Consider the following 18,557-nt stretch of genomic DNA (forward strand, 5'->3'; position numbering starts at 1 on the left):
CTTGGTCAGCTGCCTCTCTCTATAAATTCTTGTGATTCTTGTGGCCTACAGACCTAGACCTTTGAGGTGCTCACCATATGTATATCCAGTATATCCAGTACTTTATTCAGACAAAACTATACTATTTTATATATATATATGATGTTTTATGACAGTAACTTGAGATCTTTAAAACTGCACAGGATTTTTCAAAGAAATAATTGTCATTTATTTTTTCTTGTTGCTTAGGCATCAGAGTCGTGAAGCTGAACCTAAAGATTATGATGTCAATGAAGCTCTGCTAGGTAAGAAGAATTTGTGTCAATCTACCTATAGACGATTTGGAAACTTCACCAGTGAAGTGAGTATCCTTTATGTTACTGCTAGTAGATTAGGGTGTTTTTTTTCTTGTTTTATGTAAATAAAGCTATTGACCCTGCCCAGATGTCAGTATTGGGACTGATACCAGTAACCTGCCCCTTTTAATGGAGTCTTCACAAATTTTTGATTGTGTTTACAAAAGATAAGAATTGTAGCATGTATTATCAGTTCAGCTGGGTTCATATTGCGTTGGGGGGTGCGTTAAACGCATCCGTTCCATAGCGGCATTAACGCTATGTAACGGATGCGTTAACGCACCCATAGACTGCTATAGACAAGCGCATCGCTAACGCATGTCATAATTAGCATGCGTTAGAGATGTGCCGTCATTCTGTGACGGACCCTCAGACGCGGGCTGCAGCGTCCTAGGGTCCTTCAATGCTAGCGCAGATGAAGCATCTGCGCTAGCGCGATCGCATAATGTGATTGTGTTAGGGAGTAGCGTTAATGCAGTCCGTTAATGCTATGCGTTGAACAGACTGCATTAACGCTATGTGAACCTGGCCTTAGCGAGGAGAACAGTGTTGCACATGGTAGGAATTGCACTATCAAACAATGCGCACCGTGATGGAACTACAGCAAACTATATTGTAAGCAATGGTGTATTGGGGGCACTGTTGGTGTCAGCCACAGTGCAATTGTGAACAGAACTGACCTTGTCCTGCATACAATACTTACTAACATCATCTCTCTGCTGTTAGGCACGTAATGCATTACAAGCTATCACCATGTAAGCGTGTGTTCACATGGACTGACCAGCAGCGCTAAACCTCAGCTGATCATATAACATTTAGTAACTGGTGGTTGTGTGGCGCCCCTGAGGGTTCAGTCGCCACAGAGGTACTTCACCTCCTCCTGAGGTGTAGTATCCCACTCCCCAGGTAAGATGGTAACACCTGACCAGACACCCGCACCTACATCCATCGCAGACACCTTAGAACAGCAGAGCACCCTTTATGGCAGCTGCTTTGGTTCATTAAGGGTGCTGGGTGGTGGGTGGAGCTTAGAAACACTAGAGGGGAAAGCTGACAGGAAGTTAGTCAGAAGATCCCCGGAGGGGGATGGGGAGAGGACTTGTTTGCAGCAGCTCCCTGTGAGCTGGAGCTGTTGGCAAGGAAAGAGGAAAAAAGGAGGATCAGTTGTTCAGAAGGAAGATAACATAAGAACGGAACGTGAGGAGGAGAGAGACTGAGAGATAGGGCTAGTGCAGAGCCCTTCTCTAAGTTTAATGCGCCAAGGCCGGGCGCCGGTATCCGAGGCTGTGTGTGATACTAATGATCCTGCAGCAGAAACCGGAGGAATAGAAGTTGTGACCACTTTATTCCCACCTAAGAATCGAAGACACAGCAGCAACTTGTGCATGAGCCAGGACATGATGGTATGGAGTCCCCGAAGTAGGCTACAGCCACCTGTCATACGAGTGAAGTTATAAGTAACATCAAGAAGGAGGAACTTGAGTGTAATTCAGAACTACAAGTACTTCAGATTAGCGCTAGGAAGGAGATGTTCAGAAAAGGCACATTTGGAAGGGAGTACTGGAAGGGTTAATCCATCTGCCTGGGAGTTGGCTGAGCCCCTGACCTGGAAGCTGCAGCATTGAAGCGAGCACCTGTCTGTGCCAGAAATGTGAGTAAAAGAATTGGAACTGCACTCAGCTGTGTCATTGCCTTCTTCCTACGCCAACCTACTCAGCACTGCTACATCTCTGTGCCTAACACTACACCGTCTACCTCAACATCTATACTACTCATCTGCCCTAGGACTACAGCTCTACCTGTGGAGAGCTATTACATCTTTGCTGCGCCACACCATCTGTCCCAGAGGATTTGCACTGCAGCGCTGGTCACTATCTGATTAGAAACCACAGGTGGCGTCACAAACTACTTACATATAAACTCTATTCCATTCCACCTACATTTTTACACCATTTTTTTTTAGGGACCACATCACATTTGAAGTCACTTTGAGGGGTCTATATGATAGAAAATACCCAAAAGTGACACCATTCTAAAAACTGCACCCCTGAAGATGCTAAAAACCACATTCAAGAAATTTATTAACCCTTCAGTTGCTTCACCGGAATTTTTGGAATGTTTTTTAAAAAAATGAACATTTAACTTTTTTTCACAAAAAATTTACTTCAGATCCAATTTGTTTTATTCTACCAAGGGTAACAGGAGAAATTCGACCCCAAAAGTTGTTGTACAATTTGTCCTGAATGCGCTGATACCTCATATATGCAGGTAAACCACTGTTTGCATGGCAGAGCTCGGAAGGGAATGAGCGCCATTTGACTTTTCAATGCAAAATTGGCTGGAATAGAGATCGGATGCCATGTCGCGTTTGGAGAGCCCCTGATGTGCCTAAACAGTGGAAACCCCCCACAAGTGACAACATTTTGGAAAGTAGACCCCCTAAGGAACTTATCTAGATGTGTGGTGAGCACTTTGAACCCCCAAGGGCTTCACAGAAGTTTATAATGTAGAGCTGTAAAAATGAAAAATCATTTTTGTGAAAAAATATGATCTTTTTGCCCCCAATTTTTTATTTTCCCAAGGGTAACAGGAGAAATTAGACCCCAAAAAATTGTTGTGCAATTTGTCCTGAGTATGCTGATACCCCATATGTATGTATGGGAACGAGCACCATTTGACTTTTTCATCGCAGAATTGGCTGGAATTGAGATCAGTCGCATGTCGCGTTTGGAGAACCCCTGATGTGCCTAAACAGTGGAAACCTCCCACAATTCTAACTCCAACCCTAACTCCAACACATCCCTAACTTTAGCCCCAACACTAACCCTAACTTTAGCCCTAACCCCAACCCTAATGGGAAAATGGAAATAAATACATTTATTTTATTATTTTTCCCTAACTATGGGGGTGATAAAGGGGGGTTTGATTTTATTATTTATAGCGGGTCTTTATGTTTAGCTGCTGTCACACACTAAAAGACGCTTTTTATTGCAAAAAAAATAGTTTTTGCATCACCACATTTTGAGAACTCTAATTATTCCATATTTTGGCCCACAGAGTCATGCGAGGTCTTGTTTTTTGCGGGACGAGTTCACGTTTTTATTGGTAGCATTTTCGGGCCCATGACATTTTCTGATCGCTTTTAATTCCGATTTCTGGGAGGCAGAATGAACTGGGGGGGGGCGTTTATATCGTTCCACGTGTGGTAAAATTGATAAAGCTATTTTATTCTTCGGGTCAGTATGATGACAGCGATACCTCATTTATATCATTTTTTTAATGTTTTGGCGCTTTTATACAATAAAAACTATTTGATAGAAAAAAATAATTATTTTTGCATCACTTTATTCTGAGAGCTATAACTTTTTTATTTTTCCGGTGATGGAGCTATATGGCGGCTTGTTTTTGCGGGTCAAGATGACGTTTTCAGCGGTATCACATTTATTTATATCCGTCTTTTTGATCGCGTGGTATTTCACTTTTTGTTCGTATGATAAAGCATAGATTTTTTGCCTTGTTTTTTTCTTAATGGTGTTCACTAAAGGGGTTAATTAGTGGGACAGTTTTATAGGTTGGGTCATTACGGACTCGGAATACTAAATGTGTGTACTTTGATTGTTTACATTTTTTTTATTTAAATAGTGATTTAATGATAGAATAAATATGAAGTTTTAATTATTATTTTTTATTTTTTTAATAGTTTTACAATTATTTAAAAAAAAAAAAAAATTTCATTCTTTTTTACGCTGCGTCCCACTATGGGACACTCATTTTGTGCAGGCTAATCGCTTATATGGCTTGCAAATCTGTGTGCCATATAAGCTGTCAGCGCTGCATTCTGTGCACACTGACATCAGAGACTTCCTGACATGCAGTGCGCATGACAAGAAGTCTCTGAGCTCTGGTAAGGGTCCCGTTACACATAGCGACAATCCAGCGATTCCGACAACGATACGACCTGGTAAGGGTCGCTGGTACGTCGCTACATGGTAAGCTGTCAAACAGGCAGATCTACTCAACGACGCAACGACGATACGGCGATCCGTATAACGAACTCGGCAGTCATTGGGTCCTTGTCAGACAGCAGCTATTCTGACGACTCAGACCTCGATAGGCGTGCTTCAGCGTTGCCTTTTCCATGCCCCTCTGCTCCGATTGGTGGCCACTACTGCACTATCACTACGCGGTTTGCTTCAGCGTCCCTGTCTGAGTCGCTAGTGCGCTATTTATTCGTGGATCCACAGTCACTGACACGGGGACACGCGATTATTATAACTGTACATGTTAAATGTTATGATTGCATATAATTGATAGCTGACCTATAAAAGGAAACGCTACAAAGATCCTAATTTGAGACCACCAAACGGAGCTGAGGGGGTGTTGAAAAGACAAAGCAAAATCACGCCTGCATCCCTGAGTTCTGAGTCGCCAACGAGGTCGCTCGTCGTTGTTATGGCGTCAAACACAGCGATGCATGCTGGCCAGCGTGACACCAACGATCAAAAAATGGCCTAGGACATTCGAGCACGATCGGCGATATTGCAGGGGGGGGTGGTCACCGCTATGTGTCTCACGTAGCGAGATCGCTGGCGAGGTTGCTGTTGTGTCACAAAACCTGTGACATTTCAGCGATCACGCTAATGATCTCGCTATGTGTGAAGTACCCTTAACCCGGATGTCGTCGGGTTACAATGGGAGCGATCGGGACCCCATGTCATGCCGCAGGGTCTCTGATCCAAAGGCAGAGGGGCTGTCACAGCTGACAGCCCCTCTGCCTGCTTCCGGAACGCTGCAATCATGTTTGATCGCAGTGTTCCAGGGGTTAAAGTACTGGGAGCGGTCCGTGAGCTGTGAGAATCACCTGACACCCGGCCACGATCAGCCGGCCTCCCCCCATGAGCGTGGCTGATCGCGTCCATGGTCATTAAGGCCCAGGGCACATGGACGGAATAGTACGTCCAATGTGAGGAAGGGGTTAATACCCTGTTTGTCCAGGCATAGCGTGGTAAACAGTGAAGGAGCGGACACTGACAGCTTGGGGCCCCTATGCAAGAAATGTGTCTGAGCCCCCCTCCTTTTATTTCGACAAATCTACATATACTATATATTAAAACAAGAAAAGGAAAAAAAAATGACCATAAGTCCAATTAAATTGGCAATATAAAGATTTAGTATGACAGGAAAATTAATAATGAAGAAAAAGCAATGTATAGATGACGAAGGCAGCGTGCCGAAACGCGCGTTGGGGAGGGCGCCTTATCCAGGAGACCAGGAGCATTTTACACTGTTAGTTATTACAAAATTTTGGATATATATACCTCTTGCTTTCATTACATGGTTTTTGCTTTGGTCTTGATGTGTATGAGGTATACACACTGACACCTACTGGTGTCCTTAGCACTTGCACTTTACTTTTTTGCACATTTGTTCATACAGTTAGGTCCATATATATTTGGACATAGACAATATTTTTCTAATTTTGGTTCTAGACATTACCACAATGAATTTTAAACACAACAAATCAGATGCAGTTGAAGTCCAGACTTTCAGCTTTCATTTGAGGGTATCCACATGAAAATTGGATGAAGGGTTTAGGAGTTTCAGCTCCTTAACATGTGCCACCATGTCTTTAAAGGGACCAAAAGTAATTGGACATTTGACTCCAAGGCTATTTCATGGACAGGTGTGTGCAATCCCTTCGTTATGTCATTCTCAATTAGGCAGATAAAAGGCCTGGAGTTGATTTGAGGTGTGGTGCTTGCATTTGGAAGGTTTTGCTGTGAAGGAAACCAGCGGTCAAAGGAGCTCTCCATGCAGGTGAAACAAGCCATCCTTAAGCTGCAAAAACAGAAAGAACCCATCCGAGAAATTGCTACAACATTAGGAGTGGCAAAATCTACAGTTTGGTACATCCTGAGAAAGAAAGAAAGCACTGGTGAACTCATCAATACAAAAAGACATGGGCGCCCACGGAAGACAACTGTGGTGGATAATCGCAGAATAATCTCCATGGTGAAGAGAAACCCCTTCACAACAGCCAACCAAGTGAACAACACTCTTCAGAAGGTAGGTGTATCAATATCCAAATATACCATAAAGAGAAGACTGCATGAAAGTAAATACAGAGTGTTCACTGCACGGTGCAAGCCACTCATTAGCATCAAGAATAAAAAGGCTGGACTGGACTTTGCTAAAAATCATCTAAAAAAGCCAGCACAGTTCTGGAAGAACATTCTTTGGACAGATGAAACCAAGATCAACCTCTACCAGAATGATGGAAAGAGAAAAGTATGGCGAAGGCATGGTACTGCTCATGATCCAAAGCATACCACATCATCTGTAAAACACGGCGGAAGCTGTGTGATGGCTTGGGCATGCATGGCTGCCAGTGGCACTGGGTCACTAGTGTTTATTGATGATGTGACACAGGACAGAAGCAGCCGAATGAACTCTGAGGTATTCAGAGCCATACTGTGTGCTCAGATCCAGCCATATGCAGCCAAACTGATTGGTCATTGTTTCATACTACAGATGGACAATGACCCAAAACATAAAGCCAAAGCAACCCAGGAGTTTATTAAAGCAAAGAAGTGGAATATTCTTGAATGGCCAAGTCAGTCACCTGATCTCAACCCAATTGAGCATGCATTTCACTTGTTAAAGACTAAACTTCAGACAGAAAGGCCCACAAACAAACAGCAACTGAAAACCACCACAGTGAAGGCCTGGCAGAGCATCAAAAAGGAGGAAACACAGCGTCTGGTGATGTCCATGAGTACAAGACTTCAGGCAGTCATTGCCAACAAAGGGTTTTCAACCAAGTACTAGAAATGAACATTTTACTTACAATTATTTAATCTGTCCAATTACTTTTGGTCCCTTTAAAAACAGGGTGGCACATGTTAAGGAGCTGAAACTCCTAAACCCTGCATCCAATTTTAATGTGGATACCCTCAAACGAAAGCTGAAAGTCTGAACTTCAACTGCATCTGAATTGTTTTGTTTAAAATTCATTGTGGTAATGTTTAGAACCAAAATTAGAAAAATGCTGTCTCTGTCCAAATATATATGGACCTACAGTTGTGGCCAAAAGTATTGACACCCCTGCAATTCTGTCAGATAATACTCAGTTTCTTCCTGAAAATGATTGCAAACACAAATTCTTTGGTATTATTATCTTCATTTAATTTGTCTTAAATGAAAAAACACAAAAAGAATTGTCGTAAAGCCAAATTGGATATAATTCCACACCAAACATAAAAAAGAGGGTGGACAAAAGTATTGGCACTGTTCGAAAAATCATGTGATGCTTCTCTAATTTGTGTAATTAGCAGCACCTGTAACTTACCTGTGGCACCTAACAGGTGTTGGCAATAACTAAATCACACTTGCAGCCAGTTGACATGGAATAAAGTTGACTCAACCTCTGTCCTGTGTCCTAGTGTGTACCACATTGAGCATGGAGAAAAGAAAGAAGACCAAAGAACTGTCTGAGGACTTGAGAAACCAAATTGTGAGGAAGCATGAGCAATCTCAAGGCTACAAGTCCATCTCCAAAGACCTGAATGTTCCTGTGTCTACCGTGCGCAGTGTCATCAAGAAGTTTAAAGCCCATGGCACTGTGGCTAACCTCCCTAGATGTGGACGGAAAAGAAAAATTGACAAGAGATTTCAACGCAAGATTGTGCGGATGTTGGATAAAGAACCTCGACTAACATCCAAACAAGTTCAAGCTGCCCTGCAGTCCGAGGGTACAACAGTGTCAACCCGTACTATCTGTTGGCGTCTGAATGAAAAGGGACTGTATGGTAGGAGACCCAGGAAGACCCCACTTCTTACCCCGAGACATAAAAAAGCCGGGCTGGAGTTTGCCAAAACTTACCTGAAAAAGCCTAAAACGTTTTGGAAGACTGTTCTCTGGTTAGATGAGACAAAAGTAGAGCTTTTTGGGCAAAGGCATCAACATAGAGTTTACCGGAGAAAAAAAGAGGCATTCAAAGAAAAGAACACGGTCCCTACAGTCAAACATGGCGGAGGTTCCCTGATGTTTTGGGGTTGCTTTGCTGCCTCTGGCACTGGACTGCTTGACCGTGTGCATGACATTATGAAGTCTGAAGACTACCAACAAATTTTGCAGCATAATGTAGGGCCCAGTGTGAGAAAGCTGGGTCTCCCTCAGAGGTCATGGGTCTTCCAGCAGGACAATGACCCAAAACACACTTCAAAAAGCACTAGAAAATGGTTTGAGAGAAAGCACTGGAGACTTCTAAGGTGACCAGCAATGAGTCCAGACCTGAATCCCATAGAACACCTGTGGAAAGATCTAAAAATGGCAGTTTGAAGAAGGCACCCTTCAAATATCAGGGACTTGGAGCAGTTTGCCAAAGAAGAATGGTCTAAAATTCCAGCAGAGCATTGTAAGAAACTCATTGATGGTTACCGGAAGCGGTTGGTCGCACTTATTTTGGCTAAAGGTTGTGCAACCAAGTATTAGGCTGAGGGTGCCAATACTTTTGTCTGGCACATTTTTGGAGTTTTGTGTGAAATGATCAATGTTTTGCTTTTTGCTTCATTCTCTGTTGTGTTTTTTCATTTAAGACAAATTAAAATGAAGATAATAATACCAAAGAATTTGTGTTTGCAATCATTTTCAGGAAGAAACTGAGTATTATCTGACAGAATTGCAGGGGTGTCAATACTTTTGGCCACAACTGTACTTGCCATTGTACTAAAAATCAAGTAACTTATTGTATTATTGTTCATGCAGTAATAAGTGCATATACTCTGATCTCTATTCCCCTTCTTTGTGCTATAGTCTTGTTTCCACATGTCTGCCCTTTCTTAATATGGCCACCGTGCATTGCACACTGTGTATATTTCTTAAATTTAGTTACCGATGGGTGCGCATGCTTGCTGATGCCCCTACCCGCTCCTGTTGCCAAAGGTATCTCCAAGAAGCAATGCATGTCACATGCATCGCTGCCAAGATATGCTGAATGCGACGTGGAATGCAAGAGAGGCTCTGCCCTTATGCGCTCGCATGATGTGGCGCTTTTCCCACACACCTGTGTAGACAGGTGTAGCGCATTTGTGTGTGTGTGTGTGTGTGTGCAGCGTCGGACTGGAACACCTTGGGCCCACCAGAGAAAATCATTCTTGGGGCCCACTATGTAGCTGCATAGAGTTAAATACCAGACCACCAATTATGCGGTAAAACACGCTAATATCCGGGTATAATATAAGGTAGTACATGTCTTAATTATGTAGCAGGAGTTGGGGTAGCCCCCTCATAGAATATAAAGCAGCCCCCTCACATAGTATAATGCAGCCATCTCATAGAATATAATACTGCCCCCTCATAGGGTATAATACTGCCCCCCTCATAGGGAATAATGCACCCCCTCATAGGGTATAATGCACCCCCTCATAGGGTATAATACTGCCCCCCTCATAGGGTATAATACTGCCCCCCTCATAGGGTATAATACTGCCCCCCTCATAGGGTATAATGCACCCCCTCATAGGGTATAATGCTGCCCCCTCATAGGGTATAATACTGCCCCCCTCATAGGGTATAATACTGCCCCCCTCATAGGGAATAATGCACCCCCTCATAGGGAATAATGCTGCCCTCCTCATAGGGTATAATGCTGCCTCCTCATAGGGTATAATGCTGCCTCCTCATAGGGTATAATGCTGCCTCCTCATAGGGTATAATGCTGCCCCCTCATAGGGTATAATACTGCCCCCCTCATAGGGAATAATGCACCCCCTCATAGGGTATAATGCTATATAGATATATAGATATAGAGTTAGATAGATATAGATAGAAAGATAGATGTAGAAATAGATAGATATAGAGATAGATAGTAGATAATGGATAGAAAGTAGATAATGGATAGATATAGATAGAAAGATTCATAGAGATAGATAGAGATAGATATAAAGATAGATATAGAAAGAAATATATATAGATAGATAGATCGATAGGTAGATAGATATAGAGATAGATAGAAATAGATAATGGATAGATAGATATAGAGATAGATAGCTATAGATAGAAAGATATAGAGATAGATATATAGATAGAGATAGATAATAGATAGAGATAGATAATAGATAGAGATATACAGATATAATAATAATAATAATAATAATAATATAGACATATATAGATAGATATATAGATAAATATATATAGATAGATGGCTATAAATAAAAATAGATATAGAGATATATATAGAGATAGATAGATATAGAGATAATAGATATAGAGATAGATAGATAGATAGATAGATATAGAGACAGATAGATATAGAAAGATAGAGATAGAGATAGATATAGAGATAATAGCTAGATATAGAGATATGTATAGAGATAGATAGATATAGAGTTAGAAAGATAGAAAGATATAGAGAGAGAGATATAGAGATAGATAGAGATAGATAGATGGATAGATAGATATAGATAATAGATAGATATAGATAGAGATAGATGGATAGATCAATAGATAGATAAAGAGAGAGAGATAGATAATGAGATATAGAGATAGATATAGAGATATAGTGTTAGATAGAAAGATAGATATAGAGATATATAGATAGAGATAGATAGATATGGATATAGAGATAACAGATAGATATAGAGATAACAGATAGATATAGAGATAGATAGATATAGAGATAATATATAGATAGCTATAGAGAGAGATATAGAGATAGATATAGAGAGAAACAGATATAGATATAGAGATAGATATAGAGATAGGTAGATAGATAGAGATAATAGATAGATATAGAGATAGATAGATATAGATATAAAGATAGATAGAGAGAGCGGTAGATAGAGAGAGAGATAGATATTGAGAGAGATAGATACAGAGATCGATAAATAGATAGAGAGATAGATATAGATATAGATAATAGATAGAGATAGATAAAGATAGATAATAAATATAGAGATAACAGATAGATATAGAGATAGAGTAAGATAGAAAGATATAGATATAGAGATAGGTAGATATAGATAATAGAGATAGCTAGATAGATAGACATAATAGATAGATATAGATAGATAGAGAGATAGATAGAAAGATAGATATAGAGATAGATGTAGAGATAGAAAGATAGATATAGAGAGAGCGATAGATAGATAGAGATAGATATAGATAATAGATAGAGATAAATAGATAAAGATAGATAGATATAGAGATAGATATAGAGATAGAAAGATAGATAGATATACAGAGAGATAGATATAGAGATAGAGATAGATAGATATAGAGAGAAATAGATATAGCGATAATAGATATATATATAGAGATAGATAGATAGATATAGAGAGAGATAGATACAGAGAAAAGATATAGAGATAAATAGATAGAGAAAGATAGATATATAGATATAGAGATAGAAAGATAGATATAGAGATAGAGCGATAGATAGATATACAGAGAGATAGATATAGAGATATATAGATAGATAGCTATAGAGAGAGATATAGAGATAGATATAGAGAGAAATAGATATAAAGATAGATAGAGATAGATATATAGATATAGATATAAAGATAGATATAGAGATAGATATAGATATAGAGATAGAGCGATAGATAGCGAGAGATATAGATATAGAGATAGATAGATACAGAGAAAAGATATAGAGATAGATAACGGATAGATAAATAGATAGATAGGTATAGAGATAGATAGATATAGATATTAGATAGAGATATATATAGATAAAGATAGATAGATATAGATGGTAGCTAGATAGATAATAAATATAGAGATAATAGATATAGAGATAGATAGAGTAAGATAGATAGATATAGAGATAGATAGATAGATAGACATAATAGATAGATATATATAGAAAGATATAGAGATAGATAGATATAGAGATAGATGTAGAGATAGAAAGATAGATATAAAGATAGAGCGATAGAGATAGATATAGAAATAGATAGATATAGATAATAGATAGATATAGAGATAGATAGATATAGATAATAGATAGAGATAGAAAGATAGATAGATATAAGAGAGATAGAGAGAGAGAGAGATATAGAGATATAGATAGATAGATAGATAGATAGAGACAGATAGAGAGAGCGAGAGAGATATAAAAAACAAAACAAAACACAATACTCACCTCTCCTCCTCGCTCCCACGCTGATCCCGGCTTCAGTGTCAGGAGCTGCCCCCTCTGCCAGACACACAGCGGGTGCGCGATGTAGTGACGTCATCGCCCACTGGCTGTGAGTCAGGAGCAGAGAGGACTGAGGGCGGCGCCGGCCCTGATGCAGAGCGGCTTACTGGGCTGGGGGCGGGGCCTCTGGGGGTGGAGACCTGAAATGATATTCACTGCTTCGCAGTGAATATTCATTTCTCTTTAGCAGCGGGGACAGGGGCTCCTGCCTCCTGACACCCGCTGCTGCTCCGCTGGCAGGGGCCCCCATAGCAGCTGCATGGTGTGCGACACACCACTGGCTGGGGGCCCCTGGAGCAGCGGGGGCCCTAGGCAACTGCTGGCCCTGTATGCCAGCAGGTGCCAGGGCCCACCAGATGCCAGGGCCCACCGGAGAATCCTCCGGTTCTCCGGTGGGCCAGTCCGACGCTGTGTGTGTGTATATATGTATATATAAAATATTATATGTATATGTAGTGTGGCGGTGTTCACCCGCAGTGACCCAGTAAAATTCAAAGCAAAATGTCTTTAATGTCCAAAAACTCACAAATGAAAAGCAAACGTTATCCTCCGTATCGCAGCCGTTGCGTCAAACATTCGTATCCGAGACCGGTTGCCGTGTGTGACAGCACCACCGTGTCATGCTGAGGGGTGCCAGGCATCTGGAGGGAATGAACCACACCACTATCATTCTGTAGTTCACTCCAAAAATAAAAACCCATGCCGGGTTTTCTTAAATCTGCCTTGGGCAATTAGCTTGTCCAAGACCAAACTTGCTTTTATTTTTCACTGCAACCACAGCTATGCCTGTGACTGCAATGCACTCCAGCAGCTCAACATGCTTCTATTCGCATTCTGGGGGACACATTCGACCCTCACATACAATGCCCCTCACTGCCTCACATATCCCCCCTCTGTTCAAACTTGAGGGTTTGAACACTTGTCACCATACAGGGGGCCCGTGACAGGGCATCTGCACCTCCCTGCGACTTCCCCCCCCCCCCCCCCGATGTTCCAACGAAAATTTTGTATGGACAGGAACCATCTGGTGACCCGAGCATTCCTCTCCTTCGCATTACTCATGCAGATGAGGGGTGAATAGTCCTTTATCAAATGAAACTGAGGCCCAAGTAAATAGTAGCATAGGTACTCCAAGGCCCACTTAATCGCCAAGCACTCCTCCGCTACGCTATAATTTTTCTCTGCCGGGGTCAGTTTCCTGCTCTAGTCGGTGACTTGTTGTTTACCTCTTGCGACAGTAACACTCCTAGGCATACCCTTTGAGGCATCTGTTTGCACGATAAAAGTTTTCATGAAGTTATGGCTGATGAGGACCGGCTGTCCACACAATGCCGACTTCAGGGACTGGTACGTTTCCTCCGCTTGAGGATTTCACCTGACTATAACTGACTTCTTACCCTTTAACAGATCAGTTAGGGGTGCTGATCTCCCAGCACAATTTGGCATAAACCAGCGGTAGTACCCAATGATGCCGAGGAATGCCCTCACTTGTTTTGTACTTAAAGGCTTGGGACAGTTTTTCGATGGCCTCAATCTTATTTATTTGGGGTTTGATAACCCCACATCCAATCACATCTTAAGTACCAGGCTTCCGTGAGTTCTATCGCACATTTCCTTGGGTTCGCTGTTAACCCTGCTTTACTGAGAGAATCCAGCACGGCTTGTACCTGGGACAGGTAGGTATTCCAGTTGGTACTAAAGATGACAATGTTATCTAAATATGCTTATGCATACTTCCAATGAGGCTCTAACACTATTCATCAGCCACTGGAATGTGGACGGAACCCCATGTAATCCAAAAGGCAAGACGACATAGTGATAGAGACATCTGGCATTATAAAGGCAGTCTTTTCTTTTGCCGATTCTGTCAGTGGTACCTGCCAGTAACCTTTGGTGAAATCGAGCGTGGTGAAGTACTGGGCCGCCCCCTGTCTCTCAATTAGCTTGATTACCCGGGACATTGGATAGAGGTCAAACTTGGATACCTCATTCAACTTCCTGAAGTCATTATAGAAGCGTAATGACCCGTCTGGCTTCGGAATTGGTACAATGGGGCTAGCTCACGTCGGGATTTCTCGATGACTCGTAACTGAAGCATTGGCTTCACTTTGGCCGCGATGGCTTGCCTCCGGGCCTCTGGCACTTGTTAAAGTTTCATCCATACCCTTACCCAAGGTTCGGTGACAACGTCATGCTGGACCACCAAGGTCCGAACTGGCAGTTCTGAGAATACGTCCATGTTCCCTTGCTGCTGTTTTGTGACAGCGTCATTATTTTAACGTCACCGCTGGCCGTGTCCCTTGCTGGTGACAGAGGATTCTCTGATGGTACAACCGGAGTCGCCTCGGTAACCAAATGTTCTCGGTACTTCCAGGCTTTTAGCAGGTTCACATGGTACAGTTGTTCCATTTTTTTTTTTCTTTCCGGGTTGGTACACTCTGTAATTCACTTCTCCCACTTTCCCCCCGTATCTCATATGGCCCTTGCCACTTGGCCATGAGTTTACTCTCTGCTGTGGGCACTAGTACCAACACCCGTTCCCCTTATTTTAACCCCTTCACGACCTTCGCCGTACTAGTACTGCTCTGCAGGAACTGCATTTCTGTCCAGAGCAGTACTAGTACAGCGCCACCATTTTCCCGTCACCGCGCTGCATCACACGGTGATCGGGTTCCGATGGCTGCTGTACCCCTGACAGCAGACCATCCCTGCATGTCGCCTGGGGGGCTACACCGCCCCCCTCCCACATCGACGACAATGTGACAATAAAGTTTTAAAAAAAAAAACCTGACATGCTGTCATCGGTGCTGTGTGACACAGCACCAATCACAGTCGTCACAATGGGTGGGGTGATCACCACGTCACCTCACCAGATTAACCCCTATGGCGCTGATTGACTAGAAGCTATTATTCAGCCAATCAGCGCCATAGGGGTTAATCTAAAATAGCGATCACCACCCTGCACGCCATCTTTCTCTCAAATTTGGGGTGCAGAGCGGTTGTGAAACCCCGTGTCACCTGAGAAAAGAACCCATTGGTGGTAGTGTGATCTCCCCCAGTGATCTCCAGCTTCCTGCTTGTGCTCTCTGCTGTGTGCTGTGATCTGCCTGCTGTGTGACTCCTGTGACCATAGCAGAGCAGCAGCAACACCTACTCCAGCCCTTTCCCAATCCCCCCATCCCTTTTCCAGTACCCATGTCCCTCCTCCAATTGAATTTTTAGTGCCCTTTTTTTTTTTTTTTTTTTTTTGTGCGCAGCGCCCCGCGCAAAACATTCGTACTCTTCAGATCAGAGATCAGAGACTGCGCCATGGGAATATTTTTTTTAGCTAGTTAGAAAAAAATAATAGTAGTTAGTACAGTGTAGTTTTAGAAGTAGCGTAGCCAGCGTCAGTGTTTGACAACCACTCTCCCAGTCCTCCCCCTTCCCTGTTCCTGTACCCCCCCTCCAATTGAATTTTTAGCGCACTTTTTTGTGCTTTTTTACCTGTGCGCGGCATCCTGCGCAGAGCATTTGTGCTCTTCCTGTGTCCGCAGCGTTTTTTTTTTAGAAAAACATAATAGTAGTTTGTACAATGTAGTTTTAGAGGTAGCGTAGCCGGCGTCAGTGTTAGTGACGACCGATTTTCTTTTATAGAAAAAAAAAATCGTACAGAGTAGTTTTGTAGGTAGTATGTTAGCTATAGCTGGCGTCAGTGTTTGGTGACGTCCGATCTTGTTTTAGGGGGAAAAAAAACTTAGAGTAGTTTTATAGGTAGGGAGGTAGCATTTTTTTTTCTGCAAAAAAAAAACCTGCTATCGCTGGGTATTTTCTAGTGCATTAGGAGAGCATACGTCACATTGTTGGTGGTGTTCGTTTTTCTTTTGCAGAAAAATTAATTAGCTACGCCAAATAAAATTACGGATTCAGCCAGTGAGGAAGAGCCCACATTCCTCTATTCCTCCTCCTCGTCCTACTCCTCATCTAGTGTGGAAGGACCCCCAACAAGGCGCCCTAGGACCCAGGCAACTCCTGCAGCAATCAATCCCATATGGATTGCACACCCTGAAAATTATCAGCCCGTCACTCCGGATTTCAGCAGCAACCCAGGAATCCAGTTTGACACCACTGGCTTCACTGAAATTGACTTCTTCAAATTCTTTTTCAGTGATGAAATGATAAATCTTATGGTGGCCCAGACAAACCTGTATGCCCAACAATTTTTCACCCAAAATCCCACTTCATCATACGACAGATGGACCCCTGTAATTGCAGCACAGATGATGACATGTTGGGGAATTGTCCTGCTTATGGGCATAATAAAAAAAAGAGAGCTTCGGCAATACTGGAGTACTGATATTCTCTACAGTACACCGGTATTCCGCATGGCCATGGCAAGGAAACTGTTTGAAATGATCCATAAATATTTGCAATTTATAGTGATAATGCACAGTATTCTCCCGGAGACGATCCAAACTTTGATCGTTTATATAAAATTCGGCGAGTAGTTGAACACTTCAGGAGAAAATTTGCTGAGGCGTACATACCCCAGAGGGACATCTGAGTTTTTGGACATTAAATACCTTTTGTTTTGAACTTGCTTGGGTCACTGCCTCATCACTGCACACAGTGTGGACACCGCTGCATTACTATATATAACCGCTGCATTACTATATATATAATATTGTGTCTTCTTGCATACACATAACTTGCAGGCCCCCAAGGAAACCAACGCAAAGCGAGTTGGGACTTTTTGAGAGTTGGGCATTTTATGGGCAAGCATTCATTTGGGTTTGTGCTATAGTTCCTATCATTGCAATATATACTTTCTGTCATGTTATTTGTCTCGTTACGTTCTTGTGTTGCACGCATATGAACTCCTCTACATGGGATTTCCCTTTAATGTTACGATATTTGTGCATGCATAGCTCGCTTTGTCTCGCACTTGACGTTACTATACTTTGCTATATGGCTCCTTTTTTGATTTTACATAGTAACATGTATTTACATGTAAATAGCTGTCCTTATATTTATTGTTACTAATTGCTTGTTGTGCTGTTACATAGTTTGTGTCTTTGCCAACTTGGTTTGTCTACTAAGATTATTATTTATGTAATCATATAGAAAAAATGTACACCAGAATCAGAAAATATACAAACATATGTAAATTTTATTAACCCCTTTCTGACATGACACGTACTATACCATCCATGGGACCCGGGCCCTATGCCCATGGACACTATGGTACATCTAGCGCGATCAGCGGCGCTCACGGGTGTCAGCTGATTATCACAGCTGACACCCGGCACTATGTGTCAGGGGCGGTCATGGACCGACCCCGACACGTTAATCCCTGGCACACTGCGATCAAATACGATCGCAGTGTACCGGGGGTTTAGGGGATCATCGGGAGGGAGGGGGCTCCCTCCGTGCTTCCCTGAGACCCCCGCAGCAGCGCAATGTGCAAGCTGCTGCAAGTCCCCGGATCCAATATGGCGGCGGGGGCCTGCAGGGAGCTGGCTTCCTCACTGCCTGCACAGCGCAGGCATGAGGAAGCCTTGTGCAGTGCCTGTGTCAGATTGCTGATCTGTCACAGCGATCTGTCACATGACAGTTATGTCCCCCCTGGGACAATGTAATAAAGTTAAAAAAAAAAGTGTAAAAATAATTTATAAAAAATTGCTAAATAAATTAAAAAAAAAAAATTCCCTAATTAATTCATTTTTTGGAAATAAAAAAAAACAATAAAAGTACACATATTTAGTATCGCCGCGTACGTAACAACCCGCCCTATAAAACTGTCCCATTAGTTAACCCCTTTAGCGAACCCCTTAAAAAATAAAAATATAAAACAAAGCAAAAAATAATGCTTTATTATCATACCGCCGAACAAAAAGTGCAATAACACGCAATCAAAAAGACGGATATAAATAACCATGCCACCGCCGAAAACGTCATCTTGTCCCGCAAAAAACGAGCCACCACACAGCATCATCGTCGAAAAAATAAAAAAGTTATAGCTCGCAGAATAAAG

The 18,557-nt window shown here is 42.2% G+C and overlaps 1 protein-coding gene across 2 annotated transcripts in view; it reads left to right on the forward strand.

Moving 5' to 3' along the window:
• Positions 1 to 18,557, forward strand: part of CFAP95 (cilia and flagella associated protein 95) — a 156,546-nt gene that overhangs the window by 16,922 nt on the left and 121,067 nt on the right. For both annotated transcript variants that reach the window (XM_073543720.1, XM_073543721.1), the window contains exon 2: positions 229 to 340. In XM_073543720.1, the coding sequence (XP_073399821.1) occupies positions 229 to 340 (112 nt within the window). The remainder of the gene's footprint in view (positions 1 to 228; positions 341 to 18,557) is intronic.

Source organism: Dendrobates tinctorius, unplaced genomic scaffold, assembly GCF_039654945.1.
Source record: "Dendrobates tinctorius isolate UK_male_01 unplaced genomic scaffold, ASM3965494v1 ptg000134l, whole genome shotgun sequence".
NCBI classification, from domain to species: Eukaryota; Metazoa; Chordata; class Amphibia; order Anura; family Dendrobatidae; genus Dendrobates; species Dendrobates tinctorius.